General features: G+C 48.0%; 1 protein-coding gene and 2 long non-coding RNA genes across 7 annotated transcripts in view; 1 reads left to right on the top strand and 2 right to left on the bottom strand.

The window, feature by feature from the left end:
* The window catches only part of COL15A1 (collagen type XV alpha 1 chain), a 111,265-nt gene extending 96,801 nt beyond the window's left edge, over window positions 1–14,464 (bottom strand). For 2 of the 4 annotated variants that reach the window (XM_084990850.1, XM_084990864.1), the window contains exons 1-3: window positions 14,264–14,464; window positions 14,017–14,114; window positions 13,848–13,933 (exon numbers count right to left, since the gene is read on the bottom strand). In XM_084990850.1, coding sequence (XP_084846976.1) covers window positions 13,848–13,933; window positions 14,017–14,027 — 97 coding nt within the window. In that variant the 5' untranslated portion in view covers window positions 14,028–14,114; window positions 14,264–14,464. The remainder of the gene's footprint in view (window positions 1–13,847; window positions 13,934–14,016; window positions 14,115–14,263) is intronic. The other 2 variants (XM_084990841.1, XM_084990857.1) reach the window with 1 other exon arrangement.
* LOC146407108 (uncharacterized) lies at window positions 8,555–14,292 on the top strand. The gene is made up of 2 exons (XR_014824610.1): window positions 8,555–11,073; window positions 11,622–14,292. It is a non-coding gene; the product is annotated as an uncharacterized LOC146407108 (long non-coding RNA).
* On the bottom strand, window positions 9,260–10,724 carry LOC146407109 (uncharacterized). 2 transcript variants are annotated; one of them, XR_014824608.1, is made up of 3 exons: window positions 10,607–10,724; window positions 9,566–9,670; window positions 9,260–9,359 (listed from the first exon to the last, which is right to left on the bottom strand). It is a non-coding gene; the product is annotated as an uncharacterized LOC146407109 (long non-coding RNA). The 2 variants fall into 2 exon arrangements; XR_014824607.1 differs by having other exon boundaries at window positions 10,614–10,724.
* Window positions 14,465–15,742: the final 1,278 nt, after the last annotated feature.

Here is a 15,742-nt window from a genome sequence, read left to right as displayed (position 1 = left end):
TTTTTTTTTTAAGCTTTTTGCCTTTTCTAGTGCCGCTCCCACGGCATATGGAGGGTCCCAGGCTAGGGGTCAAATCAGAGCTACAGCCGCCAGCCTACACCACAGTCACAGCAACGCAGGATCTGAGCTGCGACTGCAACCTACACCACAGCTCATGGCAATGCCGGATCCTTTAACCCACTGAGCAAGGCCAGGGATCAAACCCACAACCTCATGGTTCCTAGTCAGATTTGTTAACCACTGAGCTACGACAGGAACTCCTCAGGTCTCCTTTTAAATGTCACTCCTTGGGAAGACTTTCCTGACATCTCAGTACAGATTACAGTGGCCAGGTATGTGCTTTCATTGCTCCCTGCTTCTTCATAACACTTTCTATTCTCCATGGACATTTAGGGGTTTTTGTACAACCTTTATTTAGTGTCTGTGTCCCCCATTAGACTGGAGGCTCCACGAGGGTAGGAAACATGTCCACCTTTTCATCATTTTATGCCCAGTATATACCACATTGCCTTGCACATAGTAGGCAATTAATAAATATTTATTAACTAGAGTGTGTAAACAAATGAATGAATGAAAAACCTACCAGGCTACCACAGGCAGGAGGGACATTTCCACCAAGAAACTCATGGCACCCAGTCCCACCCAACACCCACCCAACCATACTCACAAAGTCCTTGCGTAACTACATTTCACTTTTCCTGCATCAGAGTATGGCTGTTTCTCTCCCTCCACTGGACGGTCAATAACTCTGAATGCCAAAGGTGAATGGCATTGTCCCAGCCCTCCCCATCCTTGGCGAGATGGACTTGCAAGTGATTCTGATGGAAGGAAGCAAGCAGAAGCAAAGCTGAGAGAAGCCACCAGATGGTTTAGAGACTGTGTCAGTTAGCACTGAGTTTGAACCTTGTCTCCATGGCCACTACCCTTCATTGAGAGTTCATGGTATGCCATGAACTGGGCTAAGATCTTTGGCGACATGACTCCATGTGCTCATCTGAGGGAGGTACTGTCATTATCTCCACTCTACAGATGAGAACACTGAGGCTAGAAGAGGACTCATAAATTGTCCAAGATCACCAGCTAGCAGGTACGAAGCCTAGAACCAAACCAGTTTTGCCTGACCCCATAGCCCTAGCACTGCAAGCCCCACGTCTCACTTCCATGTGCATGCCCATCACCCAGGGGCCAGGGTAAGGTGCACATTCTGACTCTGACAGGTCTGGGGCGGGACCTGGGACCCTGCATTTCTAATAAGCTCCCTAGCAGTGTCAGTGCTGCTAGCACAGGGACTAAACTTTGAACACCAAGCCTATGAAGGCCAAAAGGAGAAAGAGGCTTTCCACGGGGGCAGGGAGGGGCGGGGAATGTTCCAGACCATGGGTAGCACTATCAAAGGTGGGAGGAGGAGATGTACAGTAAGTTCCGACGCCAGTCAAGAACTCAGAATGGCTGGAGCCAGGGCACCAGGAAGACTGGAGAGAAGACACCTTGAGCTCCCGCCTGAGGAGAGTGGACTTTAAGGTGCTGTCATGGAAAGCAGGGAAGGGTTTTAAGAAGGAACGCGAGGAGTTCCTGTTGTGGCTCGGTGGATAACGAATCTGTCTAGGAACCATGAGATTTCAGGTTTGATCCCCGGCCTCGCTCAGTGGGTTAAGGATCCCATGTTGCTGTGGCTCTGGTGTAGGCTGGGGGCTACAGCTCCGATTTGACTCCTCGCCTGGGAACTCCCATATGCCGCAGGAGCAGCCCAAGAAATGGCAAAAAAAAAAAAAAAGGAACATGACATGATGGGACCTACCACTTGGATTGCAGTGAGAAGATGCCCTAGAGGATGGAACGATGGGAGGACCTATTGGCCAAGGCAGAGAGCTGCTGTGACAGTCCATTAGTGAGCACGACACAGGCTTGAACCCAGTGGGGTGAAGGGATGGAAGGAAGAGACTGGAAGCAACAGACCTTGCCAAGGGAGGATCAATTTCTCTGAAGCAAAGCTGCAACACTCTTTCCAGGTGCTAAAGATTTCTCAGCCATCCCATGCACTAGAGCGACAGTTTAGAGATGACAGAGCTGATGGCCAATACTTAAGTGCACACAATTACTCCAACAAAGTCACCAACAAAACTACCACTAGAAATGGAGCCCCCCCACCAGTTCTTCCAACGGGCCATATGGTCTCGGTGGTGACCCAGCGCTTTCCCCTCTTTGCAGATTACATACGTAAATCCAATGGTGGAAGTGACTCGGTCGAGCTTCCCATAGAGGGTCCAGGCCCCAGGAATCCTGCCACTAGCTTAGTGCTGTGCACCTTAGAGCACTTCCTCAGCAGAGAAGATGAAGACATGCAGCCGTAACTGGATAGCAGTGCACACTCATAAATGTGCAACAAGCAAAACCATTCCACTTCTTCCACGGGAAGCTCATATATTCTAAAAGGGGAGGCGGGGAGACGCTGAAACGGGGCCACCTACTCTAGACAGTTAAACCTGAAATAAAATTAGAAAATGTGTCACATGGAAAAACTTTGCAGGGAGAAAAGGTGCCTTTTCTCCCTCCCGTTTTCTTTCTGTGGGAGAGTGAGTAATCTGGCATTTTAACTAGACAGGGAAGGAGAGCAGCCGTGGCCTCCTTTTTGTACTGAATACACACAGCCGCTGGGCACGGTTCTGTATCCTGACCGTGGAACGGGACGTTGGTGAAGGATGAGATCGGGGCTGAGGGCTGCTGAGTTCAAGCACCTCCTCCAGTGCCCACGAAGTTTGGGCTGCATGAACTCGGATATCTGAGAATGTGCACATTAATGGTGCTTTTAGAGTTCCCCTGGCCCAACCCCTTCATTTCCCAAAAAAACTGAGGCCCAAAGAGGGAGAGCAACTTGCTCCATCGAGACAAAAGAGCAGGGGAACATCAAAGTTGATGCCTTATTTGCTGTTGCCTTATTTGCCTCCAGCGTACAGGGAACCCTCTGTGGCCCCCGTGGACCTGCGTATAGCAGGCTTCCACTACTGGGTTACGTGTTCAGCAAGTGCTGCCTGAGTCCCTGCCAGGGCCAGGCGTGGTGCTAGGTGCTGAGGGCACAGGGAAGACTCACCTTTGGACTCTCAGGGTGCCCCCACATCCCAGCCCCTCTGGGGCTGTGCGGTCTGAGACCAGGCTCTGAGGAGGGATAGTCCAGAAGATGAGGCCAAAACAGCACACTGCTGGGGCCTCAGAGGGTTTCAAATGCCGCGCTAAGGAGTGTTACAATCATTTTCTATGGCTGCTGTAACAAATTGACTTAAATCAACACAAATGTGTTACCTCACTTTCTCTAGGTCACAAGTCCAATCCAGCTCTTACTTGGATAAAAATTAAGCCTATTGTGCTCCTTTCTGAAAGCGATAAAGAAAACTCCATCTTCTTGCTCTTTCCAGGATCTAGAGGCTGCAAGTAGTCCTTGGCTGGTAGCGCCTTCCTCCATCTTCAACACCCGCAAAGACAAGTGATCAGCCCATCCTAGGTGCCTCCCTCTGACCTCCTCTCCTGCCTCCCCTTCCACTTTTAAGAACACTTGTGATTATCCTGGGCCCACCTGGGTAACCTAGGCGCCTCTCCCTCTTTTAACGTTAGATGATCATCAATATCAATTCCATCTGCAACCCTCATTGCCCTTTGTCCTGTAACCTAACATAGTCACAGGTTCTGGGGATGAGGATATGGACGCTGCCTACCAAAGTGTTCTGAGGCAGGGGTGACATAATCAGAGCTGGCTTTACAGGGCTGCCGAACGTCAACGTGCACGTGAATCACCAGAGACCTTGCTAAACTGCAGATTCTGATAAATGGGGTCTGGAGCCCCAGTGTGGGTGGGCCTGGAGAGTCTGCTTTCCCAGGTTCCCAGGTGAAGCTGATCGTGCTGGTTGGTGGACCTCACCTGAGTGGCCAGAAGCTCGACGACTCCTGTGGCTGCAATACAGGAGATGAGTGGAGAGAATGGAGGGCAGGAGACAGACCTTTGTGCTAAAAACAAAGACGGAAGCAGCCAGGTACTAAGCTTATGCGACTGGAAAGGGGAGGAGCAGCTGGCTAACCCAACTTCAGATGGTTCTGTGTGTGACACTGTTGAAGCTGCATGGATTTAGGTTCGATTTGTCATCAGCTTTTGGACGCTCTGTTCTACAGGATGCAATGGTTCTAACTTTCCAGCCCTGGAAGAGCATAGCTTCACTCTCCTTTCATGACATGTACTGGGTCCCTAATGTGTCTGTTATACCAGCCCCTGCTCACTTCAGCCACACACACCCCCAAGGACCACTGCAATTATCATCATCGTGGTAGATGCCTGGGGGTGGTCTTCCAGCAGACGTGGAGGCTCACATAGTCTCTGTTGCGGTCCAGGGTTTTCACTAAGATCCCCACAGTCTCAGGCTTTGAATGATTCATTCACGAATGTATTCAAACGCTCATTATGTCCATTTGGTACCACGTCAGAGGCTGAGGAAACATGGATAAATAACATAGGATTCCTGCCCTCAAGGGACGCACAGAGATGTGGGAGCAGGAGGGAAGGAAGTACTGGACTGGTCCCCCACGACAGGCCCTGTGCATCTCTCATGACTCCTCCCCGTAGGAATCACTGTCTCAAATTATACTCAAGGACAAGAGAGGTCACTGACCCAGGTCACTCAAGAGGGGGAAGCAGAGCTGAGATCTGAACCCAGGATGTGGGCTCCCAGAGCTCCCTCTGGGGTCCAGTGGCAGCTCTGCCTCTCACCTATGCAGCAACCATGGACAGGACCCAGAAGGCCACCTTTGAAAGGAAGCCGCTGGACCACACTGCTTGTTCTCAACCCTGGCTGCACTTTAGAGTCTCACCAGGAGCTTTTAAAATCTGCCAAAAAAAAAATAAAATCTGCCAAAGACTGGACCCCAGGCAAATTAAGAATCCTGGATGTGGAGAGGACCGGGCAGCAGGTTCCTCTGGAATTCTAAGTGATTCTAAGATGTAGCCAGGATTGAGAACCACCAAGGTCCTTGTGACCTGATTCTTATATATTAATGTCCTGAAACACCCTCTTCTCCTTTAGCCCCACCACACGGCCAGTACCAAATAAATGTATGAATGATGGGGGTGGTGGACGAGAAAGGAATCCCCAATTCCCTTCAACTAAAACCAATTTGGAGCAGTAATGCTAGCACTGTCCCTTTAGCTGTTGTCATGTCCTCCTTTTGATTAGAAAACAGCAGTGGTGGACAGAGGTGGGGTGCGCTAGGTATTCTCATATGCTATTGTGGGGAATATAAATTACTATGCCTTCCCAAAGACTGCAATGAGGAGTTCTCGTTGTGGTGCAGCGGAAACAAATCCGACTAGTAACCATGAGGTTGCAGGTTCCATCCCTGACCTTGCTCACTGGGTTAAGGATCTGGCGTTGCTGTGAACTATGGTGTAGGTTGCAGACATGGCTCAGATCCCACATTGCTGTGGCTGTGGTGTAGGCTGGCGGCTGTAGCTCTGATTTGACCCCTAGCCTGGGAACCTCCATATGCCACCAGCATGTCCCTAAAAAGCAAAAAAAAAAAAAAAAGACTGAAATGAAAGCCTTTTTAAAAATGGGCCAGCACTAGATCCAAGAGTTTGTTTTAGGAATTTGTGCCAGGAAATAATCACAGAAATGGTCAAATACAGAGCTTGCAGAATGGGATCATCACAATAGTGTTTATGGCAGAGAACTGGAAACAGCCTAAAGAAGGCCTGGTTTAATTATGGGACAGCCACATAGGGAGATATAATTTCAGTTATAAAAGACATAGCAAAGAATACTTAATGTTCCAGAGGAAGTATCTAGATGATTGTTAAGGAAAAAACACCAAGCAACAAAATACAATGTAGAGAATGATCTATTCATATTGTAACTTATGAGCATATTTAGGCATGGAAAATAAACTTAAAAGATAGTCCACCAAAGGTTAGCATGGTTTATCTCTGAGTGGTAATATGTGACTGTTTTAAACTCCTTTTTTTCTGACTTTGATTTTTACAATGACCATTAGTTTTGTTATCAAAACATTTTAATGTTATTGAAAAAATAAATCTCTTTCAAGGCTGGCTTACCTCCCTCTGCCTCCCTATTCTGCAGATGGAAATGGGCGTCCCTATGTTAGCAGTACAGGGGCTTGCTGGCACCTGCCTTAGGACACTCAGGACAAGCTCCATGGCATTCAAGCCAGCTGCTGCACACTGGTCTCTACGCCCGGGTTGTGAGTCCCTCCAAGATGGGCAGTGGGTCCAATGTGGCTCTTTAGTCACCCTGCTACCCGGCCCCATGAGCCTTAGAGAGAGCGGGCAGCCAAGAAACAGGGAAGAAAGAGAGAAATCTGTATCAGCAGCCTCAACACAGAACATGCAGTTTTGAGGACCTCAGCAGACACTTGCTTTGAGAAGAGCCTAGTTACCAAGACCTCTCAGGTGTAGAGGGGGCTTTTAAGCTGGGCCCCCATTTGAGTCCCTCAGTGACAGGATGGGTGACTTCTGGAGAGATGTAAGGCAGGGCTGCAAGCCAGACTCTAGCCAAGCTTCCCAAACCCAAAAAGTGCCCCCCCCCAACACCTGAAGTCAGGGCTCCTACTCACTCGAGAGAGATATCAGGGCCCTCAGGACAATTTTCTGCCCTGTATAGTCCTTCAAGTGGCCCATGGCATGCAACAAGTGTGAAATGAATTCCAGTGAATATAGTTGTGTTAGGATGGATTGCATTGGATTAGGTTGGGTTGGGTTGGATTAGGTTGAACTAAGTTGAGTTGGCTTAGGTTGGGTTGGGTTGGGTTGGTTAAGTTGAGGTGATTCTGTTTGGAGATAAGGGGTGGGTTGTACTCATTAAGTAACCTAGGCCTCATGTCTTGCCTCATTAGATCTTGCCCAGGAAGAGGTCTGGGCCTTCTTTAGGTTCTGATCTAACTCTAGATTTTTTTTCTCTTGACTTGAGGTGGAGCAAGGAAGGTGGTCACTGAGAAAACCAGGTCCCTCCCAGTACCTCTGACCCATCTCAGCTTCCATGGCCTCTGTATCAACAGCAATAGCTCAGGCCCCACAACCCACTCCCCTGGCTTTGAAGCCTTAGGTGCTCATCTGTTCTCCTTACTGCATATTAATGTCTTAAATGGAATCCTATTGTAGGATTACCCCCCTTTTTGAATCCTAACCTGCCCACTACCACTATGACACTCCCAGGATCCAATCATATCATGAGAAAATTATGTGATAAATAAGTGTATGCTAAAGAATGTATGGCTTAATGAAGGAGGCAGAGGGATGTCCCTTACCAGATTTTAAACCACATTACAAAGCGATGATTATCAAGACCATACGGAATTTTTTTAAAAAAACAACACATATTCCCAGAAAAGTGACCAAGAGTATACAGATCTCATACACACACAAAAATCTATCATTAGAAGAAAAATTTTACATGATAACCAGAAGCAACACAACGATGGAGGAATAGCTCACATTTTAATTGGTATTTCAGGGAATCCTGGGTACCACTTTGGAAAAGAACTGATCTCAGAATACACTCTATGTAATCTATGTAACTGAAGGTCCATTTTAGACAAGCTGTAGACATTCAAAGAAAATTCAAAAATAAGCTCATATATTCTGCTAGCATGGAAAGACAAACGAACAACTTTTGACAAAATGGAGGCTTTCAGGAATCAGATGAGTAGGATAAGCTAGAAAATAAATTGTTTATACAAATAGATGTAATGGAAAAAAAGATACAGAGCAAAGTAACAGTGCAAATTCCAACTTAAATAGTTATTAAAGTTATTAAAGAAAAGTAAACTAAAAGCCCCATAATGTGCCCTGATTACTCAGCCACGGCCACTCCAGAGTTGGCAGAACCATGGAAAAGTCAGGATGACTTAGACTCCACAGAAGACATGGTAAATTGGCGCATCATCTCTAGACCACAGGCTAGACTTGCCCATTTACTCCCTCTTTGATTCACTGAAAGAGTTTGAGGAGCACCCATTCTGTGCCAGGCCCTGTGCTAGGTTCTGGGATTATGAATTGGGCAAGACCCAGTCCCTGCCTTTCAGAAGTTCCCATGTAGTAGAGGACACAGATGGGTAATTAATGATCATGGTCCAGTCTGAGGAGCCCAGTGACTGAGAGATGGTGATACAGAGTATGAGATACCCAGCATGTCTGGTAGAGCAGGAGGACTTCCTAGAGAGGAATCTTAAAGGATGAAGTCGGGGATGAAGGTGAACCAGGGGAAGGGTATTCTCAAAGAGGGACTGGCCCATGCAAAGTCAGAGGTAGAACATCTCATTTCTCATCCAGAAACCTGCCAGTGGTTGATGTGAATCCAACTCAAGAGGAACTTCATTGAGTGGAGACTGGGAGGCAGGTGGAGGCCAGACCACAAGGGGGACTTGGAGGCAAGGAGCAAGACTCCATCCTAGGGACAATGAGAACCCAGCAAGCGCAATTAATCTAGGGAGCAGCATGATTCACTTTGTAGCTCGGAAAGATCCAAGTAAATATATATTAAGAACTAACCGATTAGTTCTATTTTTTTCTTTTTTCTTTTTCTTTTTCTTTTTCTTTTTTTTCGTCTTTTTGCCACTTCTAGGGCCGCTCCTGTGACATATGGAGGTTCCCAGGCTAGGGGTCGAACTGGAGCTGTAGCTGCCAGCCTATGCCAGAGCCACACCAATGGAGGATCTGAGCCGTGTCTGCAACCTACACCACAGCTCACGGCAATGCTGGATCCTTAACCCACTGAGCAAGGCCAGGGATCGAACTCACAACCTCATGGTTCCTAGTTGGATTCATTAACCACTGAGCCACGAAGGGAACTCCGAATTAGTTCTATTCTTCAATGGGCAAACTTGTTTGGAGGAATCAAGTCAAAGGAAATAATCCAAAAAGAAAACAAAGGTCATTGTCTAAAGATGTTCCCAGCAACACTATTTTTCATAATGACAAAACCGCCCAAGTCTAATTGGCCAACTCTGGACAAATGAGATATGACCCATGCCCTCAAGGTGTTCCCATAGGAAGGAGAGATAAATAGACATATTGACAGTACAGGGAAGTAGTGGCTGTGCCTGGAGAGACAACTAAAGGGTTGGGGGTGAGAGTTAGTGATAAGAAAGCTCAGCTGGGGAGAAGCAAGGAAGGCACCCTGGAAAAGGTGCTGTTTAAGCTGGGAGGTAGGACTAGGCCCTAGAGAGAAAGAGAAGGTGAGAAAGTGTACTCTACACAGGGAGATTTGTTCATACCTTGTGCAAAGGCAAGGAGCCTGCACAATCCCAACTATACACAGTGAGCTGTGAGTGATCCAGTGTGTCAGGGCTTTTCAGCCTTCCCCCTGCTATAAAACACATAAACAGGGCATTACACTACCACAGGCATTCCAGACTTTAGAGAAAACCAAAAATTTAGCCAGTAATTAAAATACTACAATCACTTGTATTCATCACAACTTCTAATGGTATGTGAGCAACAGGAGCTCATTACAGGCTGGGGCACAGGTAAGACAGGAGGCCAGTGATGTGAAATCTTAGGTGTGACTCTTACCCCTTCTTCTCACTCAGGAAAGAGTATCAGCTGGCCACCAGCAAGAGTGAGATGATTCCCCAAAGGAGCACATGAAAAGCTGTGATCCAATCCCCCAAAGAAGACCTACAAATGGCCAAGAAGCACATGAAAAGACATTCAACATCATTAGTTGTTAGGGAAATTCAAATAAAAACTCCAGTGAGATACCACTTTATACCTACTAAGATGGCTGTAATTTAAAAATTGGAAAATAACGAGTATTGACAAGGAAGATGGAAAAATTGGAAACTTTATACACTGCTGGTGGAAAGGTGAAATGGTTCAGCTACTGTGGAGAAGAGATTGGGAATTCCCCAAAATTTAAGCATGGAATCATAATATAACCCAGCAATTCCACTGTTAAGTATACAAGCAAAATAACTGAAAACATACTCAAATCCTTGCACCCAAATGTCATAAAAGCACTATTCATAATAGCCAAAAGGAGGAAACAAGCCAAATGTCAGTGGAAGAATGGGTAAACAAATGGTGGTGTGTTCATACAATGGAATATTATTCACTAATTAAAAATGAAGGACTAATACATGCTACAACATGGATGAACCCCAAAACATTATGCTAAGTGAAAGAAGCCAAATGCAAAAGATCACATATTACGTGATTTCATTTGTATGAAATATAAAAAATAGGCAAATCCATAGAGACAGAAGGCAGTTTATTGGTTGCCACCAGCTGAAGGAGTAGAGATGGGGGGAACAGGTAGGGATGAAAATGTTTTGGAACTAGAGATGAAGGCTGCACAACACTGAAAATGTACTAAATGCCACTGAATTGTCATTCATGAAAATGGCTAGTTTTATGTTACGTGAATTTCACCTCAATTAAACAAAATAAATCAAGATAACCAAAGGTCCAATAAATATATGAAAAGAAAATCAACTTAATAACCAGGAAAATATAAATTAAAATGACAGTAAGATTCTAATGTGTATCCCTTAAAAAGGCTGAAATTAAGCCCAGTGGCAAGACCAAATGCTGGTGAGAATGGAAGAAACAGACCTCATACCAGGTTGGTGGCTGTGAACACACACAACTGTAGTGGACAACATGCTGGCATTGTTCATTTGGAGGACTCGTGTACCCTGTCAGTCAGCACTCCACTCCTAGATGTAGAACCTACAGGAATGCATGCACATGTGCACCAAGAGACATGTGTAAGAAGGTTCAGAGACATGCTACTATGATATTAACCCAAAACAGAAACCACCCAAGTGTCATTGGAAGTAAATGGATAAATAATGTATAGTAAATGAATTCAGTGGAATTTTATACAGCAACAAAGATGAATTAACTATAGCCATATGCAACAACAAAAATGAATCTCAAAACTTCACATTTAGTGAAAGAAGGTAGATACCAAAGAAGACATCCTATATGTATAAAGTTCAAAATCAAGAAAAGTAGAACTTGGAGTTCCTGCTGTGGTTCAGTGGAAATGAATCTGACTAATACCCATGAGGATGCAGGTTTGATCCCTGGCCTCACTCAGTGGCTTAAGGGTCCCGTGTTCCTGTGGGGTAGGCTGGCAGCTCCGGCTCCGATTTGACCTCTAGCCTGGGAACCTCCATATGCCGTGGGTGTGGCCTAAAAAGAAAAAAGAAAAAAAAAGTGGAACTTTAGAACTTGGGAATATATGCTTAGGTACTTAAGTTATGTTATTTATTAAAAGTAAGGAAGCCATCACCATAAAAATTAATGTGATAGTTACCTCTGAGGGGATGGAGGGCTATCCTATTTCTTGATCTGGTTACATGAATGTTAGCTTCATGAGAAATCACTGGACTGTATTCTTGTGTGCTCTTTCTTTCTTTCTTTTCAGGGCCACACTTGCAGCATACAGAAGTTCCCAGGCTAGGGGTCAAATCAGAGCTGTAGCTGCTAGCCTAGGCCACAGCCACAGCAATGTGGGATCCAAGCCACACCTATGAACTACGTTATGCTTGCAGCAACGCCGGATCCTTAACCCACAGAGCAAGGCAGGAATTGAACCTGCATCCTCAAGTATACTAGTCAGGTTCTTAACCCACTGAGCTACAGTGGGAACTTTTCTAAATGGATGTTATGTTTCATAATAAAGGATTTAAAAAAATAATTTGCACACATCAGCAATTTGTTATCAGGAATAAACTATTCGTGACACAACCGCCCCTCTCCCCACAAAAACCTTCTTATCCTCTAAAATAGCAGGCATTCCAATGACACTGTAACATTACTAGTTCAGCCATCATCCATTAGGGGCACAAGGATCAATCTGGGAGACAAGAGTCCCATTGACAAAGGCCTCGTTAAAAGGGTGGGCCACACAATACCCAGGAGCCAAGAAGCTTTAAGATTTGAGGCCTGGTTTCCTCATCTGAAGCACAGTCCCCAGCTCCTGGAGTAATTGTGAGGATTGGATGAATCAAGTATGAATGTGTCACCAAACATATGAAGTAGTTTACAAGTGTTAGCCTTACTAATAAACTGCATGCAAGATTTCGTTTGCACGAGGATATTTCACATGTCTAGGAAGATTCTCTCCGGGTCCCAGAGGGACACTGTCTACCCATCAATCACCCATCAGTTACAAACGGCCCTCTCCAGACCCTTTTCAGCTCCTGAGGGTTTCAGGTACACCTTTTACATTATGGATAGGCACAGGACTTCCTCTATGTTCAAAAAATAGCTCTGAACCTGGCATCAGGATCCAGCCTACAAATGCAGAAGAAGAAAGAAACACCAAAGTTTCTTTCCCCAGAACTTTCTTCCTTTGGGGGCTGGGGGTTGCAGCAAAGTTCACAAAAGACCACAGAACCCGAAGCTGCCCTCTGCTGCTAAGTTGGCCCTACTCTATATCATATGCAAAACTGCAATGTTCCAACATGGGCCAAGGGGCTGAGAAGCCAAAACTGGGCTCCAGCTGCCCTTTGATCTGCAAGAAATGCCAGGCTGGACGCGCTGGCAGGAAAAGCTGTCATTGTGTTTAAGTCTTACTCCCAAGGAGACAATGGTTTGGACTGTCCCAGGCTTCCTCCAGTACACAAAGAGTTAACCATGGCACCCAGGTAATCCTCAGTTTCCTTCAGAGAGACAGAGGTTGTTCCCTCCTCTCCCCACATGCTTATTCTATTGAGACTGTGTAATAAACTCCTAGATCCAAAAGCGGTCAGAGACTATTTGCAAAGCATAGTTCTTCTGCAAAACTGCATGGAAAAAGGGCTGAGCGGGGAAGGACTGGAACCTAGAGATCTGAGCCCAAGTCCTGCCTTTTGCACAGGCCAATCCTCAGCCTCTCTCACCCTCAGTGTCCTCTTCTGTAAAAATGCCTGCTTTGCTTTCCAACCCAGCTACTGCAAGCATCAACCTGTAGTTGGGATCACTTCTTTTGTGCCCAGTATGTGCCATGGTGTGGAAAGCATATTATTTCTAATATCTCTTTTAATCTTCACAGCATCCCTAGGAGGAAAGGTGGTCTAAGTATTCCCCCTTTCCAGATGGGGGAACAGAAGCACAAGTGGTGAAATTCATTGCCCAATGGCACCAAAGGGGCCACAATTCAAGCCCACGCAGCCTGACACACCTTAAGACAAAACTATGTTAAACAGGTTCTAATGGTCATAGAACAGTCTCTGAGTTCTGATGGGGAAAGTCAGCCCCGGGGAATAGAAGGTACCAGATCCCCTGGTTCCCAGTCCATAGCTCTTCCCGTCACCCGTGGAGCCACTGCCCACGATGGATGGAACCCTCCAGGTAACTCAGGACTAAGTTAGGTGTCAGGGCAATTCAGTTCCGTTATTTCTTGGGAGGCAAAGCGCCAGGTGTCTCTGCTAGCGGTCGTGCTTCCGCACCTGTGTACAGAGAGAGCACCAGATCTGCTCTTACAATGAGCCAGCCGGCACCCACGACCTGAGCGCGGGCGCTGGAGGAGCTGGAGCTAGCTGTTCCCACGGGGCTGCTGGCGCTGGCACAGTGCTTCCAAAGTCCCTCTCTGCCCAGGAATGGAGAGACCGCGCCTAGTTCACACATCTCGGTGCCTGGGCAGCGCTCCACCGGCTCCAGTCACCTAGAGACTCTCATTCGCCTCCTCGAACCCTCTGCACCATCAGGGGAAGCCGCGGCAGCACAGCCAGTGCGCACCGAGCGGCGAGAACTCCCTTTTATGTCCAGGAATGAGGCGCGCACCGCAGCAGCGCCCGCCGCCAAAAATCAACTTCCCGGGGTCCTGAGGCAGCTGGTGTCACCTTCGGGCGAGGCAGCTTACCTGTTGCGGAGCGGGTCCGGGTGACAGCGGGGAGAAGCGCGGAGATGGAAAGCAGCAACAGCAAGCGCCAGCACTGAGCGTCCCTCCTGCAAAAGTGGCCGAGGGGAAGAAAGTGAGGCCGCGGGAGAGGGCGGGGGTGGGTAGGGGGGCGCGGGGCAGCGAGTCCTACCCTGACGCCATCTCTCAGGTCCGCGAGCCCTCGAGGGCACTGGGCCGCCAAGCTCCGCAGAGCGCAATCGGGCACTGCACGAGGGCCGCTCGCCCTTCCTGCCGGGAACAAAGGCGGCGCTGGGCAGGGGCAGCGGCAGCAGCGGGCAGGATCCCGGCCCGGCCCGCGCCCTGAGTCACCCGCGCTCTGAAACCCGATTCCGCCGCGCCCTGTGCTCCCCCGCGCGCCTAGCCGCGCCGCGCCCCACCTCAGGCAGCGCTGCAGCAGCGCATTTGCGCCCTAGAGCTCCTGGCGGAGCCAACCGCCTCCCCACGCCCCTTTCCCCTCGACGGATGAGTGCCCCCAGCCGAGGCTTCCACCTGGGCGGGCTTGTGTAACACAGCAAAGCCCCGAGCCCACAGTCCTCTGGGTCAGCGGGGCGCCGCTCCCGCCCGCCCTCACGTCTGCCCCAGTCCCGGCTGCCCCGCCGACAAAATACTCTCTTTTCATCGGCCAATGGAATCCAGGGAGGCTGGAATTGCTGATTTGCCTAAATGACAACGAAGAAACTGAGGCTCAGAGAGATGCAGCGAATGTCCCAAGGTCACACAGCTGGACTGACTGCTGTGCCCCGTCCTGCGTACCCGCTACACGACCCCCTTGAATGCCCAAGAGTGACCTCATTTTTGGGGGGGCGGGAGGGAATCTATAAGCAATACATATAAATAAATGAAGCGAAGAGAATCCTAACAAAAAATTTAAATAGATCTAATATTCCAAGGTTTTCCTCTTTGTACCTTGCTTGCACTACCCACCCCCCACCACCAGAATGTAAACTCGAAGAGGGCAGGAATTTATTTATTTTTTTGTTTTCCTTTTAGCAGGAATACAATTCCTATTTTGGCCATATCTGGGGCATGTGGACGTTCCCAGGCCAGAACCGGCACCAAAGCAGTGACACCACCAGATCCTTAAGTGCTTGGCCACCAGGGAACTCCAGGAACATAGTTCCTCAGTGAGACACCACTCAGGGCACTGTGATGACCCAGGAGGGATGACCCAGACTCAGCCTCCAAAAGCCATGGGTGGTGTGCATGGAGGAAGGGGGCGCAGAGGGCAGACTATTCCACCCATACAGAGCTTAGCACAGGGCCTGGTACCCGCTAATGGGTCAAGATGTTGACCCCACTAAGCGGTCAAGATGTTGAAAGGGGTGAGGCGGGGAGAAACCACTGAGATCACCTGAGACCTGGGCAGTTCTGAAGCCAGGCAGGCCCTCTCTTCCTGCTGCACCAAGTAGCCACAGAGGGCTGTGGCTCTGTGATCAGTTCCTAGTTTTCATCTCTATTTCACCACCTGCCAGAACACTCAATTCCTACAACAGCCCTGGAAAGGTGGTACTGAAATGATCCTCATTTCAGAGCTGATGAGGCTGAGGCTTAAAATGTGCCCCCCCCCAAGACCAATAAAAATAAAATAAAATGTGCCCAAGCTCGTGTATGACAGGTGCCAACACCAACACCCATGCATTTCACCACTCTGTCATACTCCCTGTCTGTGAACAAGAGGATTAGACCCACTCCCTACCTCTGAGGGTAAAATTGCACTGGAGATATGGAGCCCTCAGGCACGAAAGGGTTAATGTCAGCAAGGGTAGTGAGGGCTCCAAAGGGAGCTCTGGCCTGGGGGTCAGGAGCCTGGATTCCAGTCCAGTTCTGGCCCTAGCTGCAGAATGAAGTTGGTCAAA

Source organism: Sus scrofa, chromosome 1 (assembly GCF_054392235.1).
Source record: "Sus scrofa isolate SSC_HxYL_T2T_F1_AM1 chromosome 1, Sscrofa_HxYL_maternal_Yorkshire_Landrace_v2.0, whole genome shotgun sequence".
Taxonomy (NCBI): Eukaryota; Metazoa; Chordata; class Mammalia; order Artiodactyla; family Suidae; genus Sus; species Sus scrofa.
The sequence above is the reverse complement of the archived record's forward strand: the minus strand, read 5'-3'. Positions and strand labels throughout refer to the sequence as shown.